General features: G+C 48.6%; 1 protein-coding gene across 1 annotated transcript; it reads right to left on the reverse strand.

The window, feature by feature from the left end:
• Positions 1-8,609: 8,609 nt before the first annotated feature.
• Positions 8,610-9,505, reverse strand: LOC147958039 (uncharacterized). The gene is made up of 2 exons (XM_087536245.1): positions 9,340-9,505; positions 8,610-9,262 (listed from the first exon to the last, which is right to left on the reverse strand). Exons 1-2 carry the CDS (start codon positions 9,503-9,505, stop codon positions 8,610-8,612), a joined length of 819 nt encoding a protein of 272 aa, XP_087392371.1.
• Between the last annotated feature and the right edge of the window lie 201 nt (positions 9,506-9,706).

A 9,706-nucleotide genomic window follows, 5' to 3' on the forward strand; every position in this document is an offset into this window, starting at 1 on the left:
AGCATAAAACAGCAGTCTCAGGAAACGGTCCACCACTTCTGGGCCAGATTCCTTCTTGTCAAAAACAAGATTAAAGATTGCCGCCACGAGGAAGCGATCTCAGTGTTCCGCAACAATTGCAGGGACGAAGGAATCCTCAACGCCATCAACCGCCGTCGCATCCTACACTTCGCTGACTTGGCAACTATCGTACAAAAGTACAGTGCAATGGAAAACACCTGGAAAACTCAAGCAACTCATTGGGAATCATCGTTCCCCACTCAACCCCTCATTCAGGCAAAAAGGGCGCACCCTTGCAACACGCCCGGTGTTGGGGATATTACTACGGGAGGTAAACCGGCCTTGGATAGCCGGGTTGACTCTTTGAAGATTAGAAGCCCATGAAGATTTAAAGATGCTGGCGCTTTACGGAGGGCCCAAAGGCGAGTTACAGTATGTAAATGTAAACCGGCCCAGTCATGTAACTTGTATAGTAAGATAGAAAGAGAGAGGCCGAACCGGATACGTTTATAAACCGGCTTCGGGACTCTGTAGCCCGGCGGGCGTCAACCTATGTATATAAAGGGACGACCCGGCCGTGGTTTAGGGACAGAGAACAACAACTCGAAAGCCAGACAAAGCGGATTCGCTCCCTGGCCTTCAAAACCCTAGCAATACCAATCACAACTAGACGTAGGCTTTTACCTTCATCGAAGGGGCCGAACTAGTATAAACTCCTGTGTCCCCTTGTCCGGTTTAACCCCTTTAAGCTAACCCGTTGCGATGGCTCCACTACTAAGTCCTTTCACGAGGACATCTGCCGTGACAAACCCACGACAGTTGGCGTCCACCGTGGGGCTATCGCACGATGGTTTCGAGTTCTTGAAGGGCAGCTTTGATGGACTTAAGGGATACACTATGGGCCGGATGACGAAGTCACCGCGGCAAGCTCTACATCGACAATGCAGGATGGGGTCCCGAGGCCGATTCAATCGAATACGGGTACCGGGTCCCCTTTGGTGGGATTCACGTCTTCATCGGCAAGATCGGCGAACCGGCCCCCGAGCCGGACATCTGCACCGACATCATCGAAACGGCTCGACGTGCAAGTCCTTCGCCGGTTCAGCCCGAGGCAAGGCATGTTTTCGTAGGTGTCGTCCATGGATCAGGGCATGAGGACGGACCGGTGTCCGAAGGAGAAACCATAGTCTTCTCTGATGACGAGTCTTCTAGAGAAATCGAATCGTTTTACCAGTTGCAGGACGGCCGGATTGAGGAAGGATCCGAGGGCAACAGTATTCCGGATTCCCCCGGTCTGCCAAACCGGGCCACCATCTTCATGGTCGGCACACAATCGGCGCCTCATTCATCTACCGCCGCAGCAATGCTCTCCGATTCAACGACGGCCACACCAGCAGGGGCAGGAATCTCGGCGCCACCTCCGGCCCAAGTCTTATATGATTTGTTCGACGCTCTGGCAACATTGATGTCTGCGGAGGTAGACGCAGCAGCCAGGGATCAGCACGATGCGGAGATTGCAAAGGTGAAAGATCAGATAGCCCAGGCCAAGGCAGACCTGGCAGCAGAGAACGCCAGGATGGCTACGGAGCGGGCCGAGTTGGAAGCACAGGCTTACCGGATTAGACTGGATCAGAATGCTTCAGAGGAAGTCCTGAGAAGAAGGTACCAATCACGTCTCCCATCGGTTTATGAGCCGCAGAATCTTTTCAACACGCCAGGTGCAGGAGCTGGTAACCAACCCACACTAAACCAGGTGGGGGCGCCGGGAGCAGGAGCGCCGGTTCAGCCGCGCACAACGGACCTGCCTCACCGGAACAACGTTGTACCATCAACGCTGCCCGGGCATTATTCCAACCCGTTGGACAACATTGTGGCCGTTGCGTCACGCCTGGCGGCCCTCCCAACGGACAGCCAGTCACCAGTTGCAGTGGAAGCACGTCGGGCCAGGGATCTCCTTCAGACATCACTAAATCAACAGCAAGCATATTCACACAACCGTGAGAGGATTCACTCCACTCCCCGCCCAAGCCGGAGTTATAGCAGACACGTGGAAGATGAACCGGCCGTGTCCAGTAGTGCACGCCGTCGAAATTCGCCACGAGGGAACAACCCGGCTGGGGGAGATGCTAATGCGCAAGATGTTGTGGATCATGGCCGCGCACGTCGAGAGGCCGAGTTGACAGCTCGACACGAGGCAGACAGCATACTCCGGTTCACCCCGCTGCCTCCGTGGAGCCAGGGGCGATGTTCAGTTCCTTAGGGGTACCGTGTTTATCTCCTGCTTTGCTTAATGTGCGACTACCCAAGGATTTCAAGGGACCTCGTAAGGTACCAAATTATACCGCCGATTTGCAGCCAGAGGCATGGGTAGAGAGCTATGAGATGGCAATGGAGATGTTAGATGTGGACGAGGCGGTGTGTGCTAAATATTTCACCATGATGTTGGAAGGAACAACTCGCACTTGGTTGAAGAGCTTGCCGACCAACTCTATTGGATCATGGGCCGAATTGAAGCACCGGTTTATCCACAACTTCAAGGATATGTGTAAGCAGCCGATGTCAATTGTAGATCTGGCCGCTTGTGTCCAAGAGGAAGGGGAGTCCACGACCCATTGGGTCAAATGGGTCTCAGCGGTTTTGCATTCGTCAGATCGTATCAACGCAGACACCGCAGTGTTAACATTAGAGGGTAATTGCGGTTTCAAACCGTTGAAACAAAAGTTGGGAAGGCTCAAACGTCACTGCAACGACATGTCAACACTCATGGCCGCTTTGGTTAAATACGCCGATTCAGATAATACCAAGGATCCAGATTCAGAGGAGGACAAATTGGAGAAGGGTAAGAAGACCAGCAATGCCAAAGGCCAGCAACACAATCCGGCAGGCCATGGAAACGCTGGTAAGCGCAAGGCCGACAGTGGTTTGGACTTTGTCGCAAATACCAACGCGCAGGAGAATGGCCAACACCGTAAAGGCAAGCAGCCCCAGAGGGGTGGAGGTCCGGGCAACAATTTGGAGCGTTTGTTAAATCAGCCCTGTCCAAAGCATGGATCAAAGGAGAAACCGGCATCACATCTCTGGAAAGATTGTTATATCATGCGGGATTTCAAGAATTCCAATATGTTCCAATATGACAACGGCCCGCCCGGCGGTTCAGGAGGAGGTTTCCACAGGCCGGGTTACGGAGGCGGTGGTTCCGGTTCAGGGTTTCCAGGCAGTCAAACCGGACATGTCAATCAAGGACACCAAGGCAACCAGGGAGGTTACAACCATCAGGGGAGTCAGCAGCAGCAGCAGTAGTCGGGTTATCAGAGCAATCCCAAACAGCTGAACAGCGGGCAATATCATGTCTTCACTACTAGTTTGTGCAAACGTGATCAGAAGCTTCACAAAAGAGTAGTCAACTCTGTTGAGACGGCAGTACCTCAGTATTTACGCTGGTCGGAGCAACCTATTTTGTGGAGCAGAGAGGATCACCCGCCCCGGGTTGATAATCGAGGTCATTTGGCCTTGGTGGTAGCCCCTCAAGTTGGGGGATACAAGTTCACTAAAGTGATCATGGATGGGGGAAGTAGTATCAATATTTTGTATTATGATACATTCCGCCGTATGGGGTTGACAGTTAAGGATCTTAAAGCATCGAATACGGTATTTCATGGTGTGGTTCCTGGTAAGTCTGCATATCCTGTTGGTAAGATAGCTTTGGAGGTAGCTTTTGGAGATGACTACGATTCAAGGTCAGAAACAGTGACATTTGAGGTGGTGAAGATCAAAAGTCCGTACCACGCTCTGTTTGGGCGGCCGGTTTATGCTAAGTTTATGGCAAGGCCATGTTATGTTTACCTGCAGCTTAAAATGCCAGGTCATAAGGGGACTATCACAGTACATGGAAGTAGAAAGATTGCTTTGGTGTGTGAAGAAGGCGATGCGGCTTATGCTGAGTCGGTTTGTGCCACGGAGGAGTTAACATTCTATAAGGAGCAAATTGATCCGACAGACATGACCTCCTTAAAAAAGCCAACCACGGAACATGATCCAGCATTGAAGTTCAAATCAGCTACAGACACTAAGATGGTTGACTTTGTCCCTGGCGATTCATCCAAATAGTTCAGCGTCAGCGCTAACCTGGATCCCAAATAGGAAAGCGCGCTCATCGAGTTCATCCATGAGAATCGGGACATCTTTGCATGGAATCCTTCTGACATGCCGGGTGTACCGAGAGAACTCGCTGAGCACACACTCAACATTGATCCGAAATTCAAACCGGTCGGACAGTTCCTCCGCCGCTTCAACGAGGAAAGGCGCAAGGCTATAGGTGAAGAGGTCGCCCATTTGTTGGCTGCTGGGTTTATTGTTGAAGTTTTTCATCTAGAGTGGTTAGCCAATCCGGTGCTGGTTCTTAAGAAAAACGGCACTTGGCGCATGTGTGTGGACTACACAGATTTAAACAAGGCTTGCCCTGCAGACCCCTTTGCTCTCCCTCGCATTGATCAGATAATTGATGCCACGGCGGGTTGTGACCGTTTGTGTTTTTTGGATGCTTACTCTGGTTATCATCAGATCAAAATGGCAGTTAAGGACCAGCAGAAGACAGCCTTTATAACTCCCTTTGGAGCCTTCTGCTATGTTTCCATGCCCTTTAGACTCAAGAGTGCCCAGGCAACTTGCCAGCGATGTGTTCAGAATTGCCTTCATAAGCAAATTGGGCGCAATGTCCATGCATATGTAGATGATATTATGGTCAAATCCAGAAAGGAGGAGACGTTGATAGATGATCTACGGGAAACTTTTGACAATCTCCGGGTCTACAAGATGATGCTCAATCCGGAGAAGTGTGTTTTCGGTGTCCCGGCAGGCAAGCTCTTAGGCTTTCTGGTTTCAAACAGAGGCATTGAGGCTAATCTGGAAAAGATTGCAGCGATTACGTCCTTGGCTAAACCGGCGTGTATTAACGATGTGCAACGTCTGGCCGGCCGGATTACAGCCTTGAGCCGGTTTATCAACCGCCTTGGAGAGAAGGCCATTCCCTTATATTAGATGCTCAAGAAAACGGATAACTTTGTCTGGAGTGAAGCAGCTGATAAGGCGTTTGAAGATCTGAAGAAACAGCTCGTTGAACCGCCCGTACTGGCAGCACCGATCGATAAAGAGCCCTTATTATTATGTGTGGCTGCTAATTCTTGGGCTGTCAGCGTAGCCATTGTGGTAGAGCGCAAAGAGCCTGGCAAAGAGTATCCGGTTCAACGGCCGATTTATTATATCAGTGAGGTGCTCATTGAGTCAAAGCAGAGGTATCCGCATTGGCAGAAACTGGTGTATGAGGTGTTTATGGCAAGCCGGAAGCTCAAACACTATTTTCAGGGCCACCCTATCACAGTAGTCAGTTCAGCTCCTCTGGGGGACATCATTCAAAACAGAGAGGCAACTGGCCGGATTGCCAAGTGGGCCATTGAGCTTGGACCCCACGGGCTCAGATATATACCCCGCATGGCGATCAAGTCCCAAGCACTCGTAGATTTCATCAACGATTGGACGGAGATACAGGCACCTGAGGAGAAACCAGATAATACATATTGGACTATTCATTTTGATGGGTCCAGACAGCTAGAGGGTTCGGGGGCTGGAGTCGTATTAACGTCCCCACGATGTGATAAGTTTTTTTATGTCCTCCGTTTAATGTTCCCTTGTACTAACAATGCAGCCGAATATGAGGCTTTACTCCACGGTCTTCGGATGGCTAAAGAGATTAATTTGAGCCGGGTTAAGTGCTTCGGCGATTCAGATCTAGTGGTTCAGCAAGTGTCTGGCACTTGGGATTCTAAGGACCCACTCATGTCTGCATATCGACGAGAGGTGGACACAGTGGCTGGTCACTTTAAAGGTTATCAGGTGGACCATATAGACCGGCGGAAGAATGAAGCGGCGGACGCTTTAAGTCGTCTTGGTTCCCAACGTAAACCGGTTCCGCCCAATGTCTTTCTTGATGTGTTGCACAATCCGGCAGTCAAAATACCAACCGAAGAAGATTTGGCTGTTCCTCATCCGGAGGCTCAATTGGTGGCAGCTTTGCATGCCATACCGGATTGGACGATCCCATATCTGGATTACATGAACCGGGGCTAGTTACCAGCTGAGGAAACGTTGGCTCGACAGATAATCCAGCGTTCCAAGTCCATGACCATACTCAATGGGGAGTTACATCGTTACAGTGTTTCAGGAGCGATTCAACGATGCGTTTCTCCTCAAGAAGGTTGTGAGATTTTGCGAGAAATTCATGAAGGGGATTACGGTCATCACGCCAGTTCAAAGTCATTGGTTGCTAAAACTTTTCGCCATGGTTTTTACGGTTGACGGCCCATGCTGATGCGGATGATTTAGTCAAAAGATGTGATCGATGTCAAAAGTTTGCCCGCCGTGCGCCCGTTCCGGCTCAAGAGTTGCGGATGATTCCAATTACGTGGCCATTTGCCACTTGGGGGCTGGATATGGTTGGACCCTTCAAGCGCTCCAAGGACAAGAAGACCCATCTGTTAGTAGCAGTTGATAAATTCACTAAATGGGTAGAGGCAGAGCCAGTCAGCAAGTGTGATGCAGCCACATCGGTTCAATTCATCAAAAAGGTGATATTCCGGTTTGGCTTTCCACATAGCATTATAACAGATAATGGCACTAACTTGTCAAAAGGAGAGATGGAAGAATTCTGTCAACGTGAGCACATCCGGCTTGATCTAGCATCAATGGCTCACCCCCAATCTAATGGTCAAGCGGAAAGGGCAAATCAAGAAATTCTGCGGGGTATCAAACCAAGGCGTATGGTTCCCTTAAAACGGACGCCGGGTTGTTGGGTCGAGGAGCTACCTTCTGTGTTATGGAGCATCAACACCACACCCAATAGATCTGGTTACACGCCTTTCTTCATGGTTTATGGAGCAGAGGCAGTTCTTCCTAGTGACATCCATCATGATTCGCCCTGTGTGGCAGCTTATGTTGAAGCTGATAATGAGAAGGCACGTCAGGATTCTCTGGACCTGTTGGATGAAGAGCGGGATATTGCAGCAGCGCATTCGACGATTTATCAACAAGATCTTCGACGTTATCACAGCCGCCGGGTTAAAACTAGAACCTTTCAAGAAGGTGATTTGGTGCTCCGGCTCATCCAGGATCAGACTGATATGCATAAGTTATCCCCCCTTGGGAAGGACCCTTTGTGGTCAGCAAAAATCTCCACAACGGATCCTACTACCTCATTGATGTTCGAGAGCATGAAGACTCACGTCAATCGGAGGAGGAGACAAAGCGGCCATGGAACATAGCTCTCCTTCGGCCTTACTATACTTGAAGCCATAGGCTCTTTCACCTGTACATATTTATGACAGTGTATATACCATATAATAAACCGGAGCCTCCGTTATAAGCGGGGTATTTGTTCTTTCTTATATCATATGTGTGCTTTTACAAGTTAACGGTCAAAGCGGAGTCTTTGTTAAACCGGATTTAGCAACTGCATAAAGATAAAGAAAATCACTAGGGGGCTTGGTCATGTTTGAACCACAGCTACACCTCTTGATAGGCTTTTCAGCCACACAATGACAAATTTGTGGAGCCAAAGAGAGTATTGTGCACTGTACAAACTCAAACATAGGCACACGCTGAGCATCGCTCACAAAGTTACTTGGGGGCTCTTTTTTGCAAAGCAACAAAGAGTTTGAAAGGACCCTCGTAATTGGCTATCAAGCCACGGCTTGGAAGCCTGGTGTATTCACCTAAAACCCCGGGTTAACCTGCCTTCATCAAGTAAGCCACTCCTATCTAGGTAATCCTGGCATGACCCATCGAACGTTTGACAAGTCAATCTTTTACAGACCCTGAACTTGTCATAGTTAAAATGGTGATTGGTTAATTGGAGGCCCATCTTAAAAGGCTTTGTTAAATGGTTTAACTCAGAGGCCTGGAAGCCCATGAAAAGCCTCGATTTGGAGCCTGGCAGCTCGTAAAAAGCCTCGCATATTTTCCTATTTGTATTTTGTTTGTTGACAATCATAAGTATTTTTTGATAAACTGGCATCCTTGATCCGGCTTGCTTTCCAACCACCAGCTGTTGGCTCATGATCAGTTTTAAACCGGTGGTCACTGACCCGGTATGGTTTGACTAAATCACCAGTGTTATAAAGAAAATACGGTAGGTATACCGGTCCGGTTTAATAGATAGACCGGCATTTTGAAGATGAGATTATCAAACGTATCGGGTTGGTGTTAAACACCTTTGCTGTATACATGTTTGTTCACTCAATGAGGTATGTTCTGTACATTATTTTTTGTACAAACACTTGGTTATTCAGCTCAAGTACTATATACTTCTTGGATATTATGACATGTTTAGCGGTAAACCACTAGACACTTTTAAGTTTTTTGTACCCAGGAAGGCAAGTCATCATAGACTATGGATAAACTATATCCTGAAGGGCGGCATAGATTGTCACAAAGGGATATGAAGCATGCTCGATGGCATGGCACATAAACAAAGTTTCAGCTGTCCTATTACATGAAGCTTTAAAGCGGCTCAACAGTGCCATTGTTTTTCACAGTAGCCATATAAACCGGCGACCGGATCAGGACTCTTCATCACGACGGTTTGACGATTGCGGATCAGTTGGTGCACGCACTTCTTCATCCCTCCCCAGCCGCTGGAAATCAGCCATTGACCAATCGATTCCGGTTAAAGCTCGGAATACTGCTTCTTCATGGATTAGATCAGAAGGGTTAATATCAGGGGCATAAGTGTGCTTACGAATCGGAGGCACAAGTTCTTCGACTTCATGGATCTCGGCCGGCTGTCTTTTCCCTTCTGCATCATAAAACGGTTGAAAATGGGACAAATCGGTGTCTTTAGCTAATTTGCTGGCCGCTGGCCGCATCTGTTTGGTCAACCGCCGAAGATCATCATTGTCAAAGTTTGAGCCGTCTTCTTTAACGCCTGGATACCCTTTAATGATATCCTCCACTTCAAGATCTGGAATCCAGGCCTTGGCTCGAATAAGGGCAGTTAATGCTCCGGCTCTTGCAGCGGCTCTTTTCAACTCGGCAATACGCGCCGGTAACATGCCCAGCTTCTCAAGTGTTTCCATAATCAATGTTGGTGCCGGTTTGTTATAAGCTGCTGTACTAATGGCTCGCTGAGATCCAGAGTATAGCTGCTCAACCAATGTGTATGCCGCTTTGAGCTTCATCCGCATATCTGCACCAAGATGAGTGATCCGAGTTTCTGGCAAAGATTTTTTCAACATCGTGGTTAGTTTTAAGATTCATTGGCTGATGCAACATACATAAGCAGATACTTACCAAAGATAGCAGAGGTCATAGCATTGATTTGGCGCTTCAAACCGGCTAGTTCTTCAGCCACCGGTTTCAGGGCTTCCTCGGCATCTACGGCTCTTTTGGTCAAACCGGCTTTTTCTGTTTCCCATGCAGCACGATCTTGATTGAAGGATTCTTTCAATTTTTCCATTCCGGCCAGGGCCTGGGTCAGCTCCTCTTTGGCTTTTGCAGCTTCGGCTTGGTGCGACTTCACATTTCTTGCAAGTCAGAGTTTTTGGCATCTTTGCTTCTCAGTTCAGCCTGCAACATTGAAGGTATCTTCAACAAAACAACATATATATGCACTAAGTATAAAGCATATAACAAGTTATCCACTTCATACTTGGGGGCT

This window comes from Triticum urartu, chromosome 7A (assembly GCF_056163025.1).
Source record: "Triticum urartu cultivar PI428250 chromosome 7A, HENAU_Tu73, whole genome shotgun sequence".
Lineage (NCBI taxonomy): Eukaryota > Viridiplantae > Streptophyta > Magnoliopsida > Poales > Poaceae > Triticum > Triticum urartu.

Excerpts from the sequence above, each read along its gene's own strand:
- LOC147958039 (XM_087536245.1), bottom strand. The coding sequence starts at position 9,505 with ATGGAAAAATTGAAAGAATCCTTCAATCAAGATCGTGCTGCATGGGAA. Across the intron at positions 9,263-9,339 it reads TATGACCTCTGCTATCTTTG|AAACTCGGATCACTCATCTT; the intron begins GTAAGTATCTGC and ends AATCTTTGCCAG.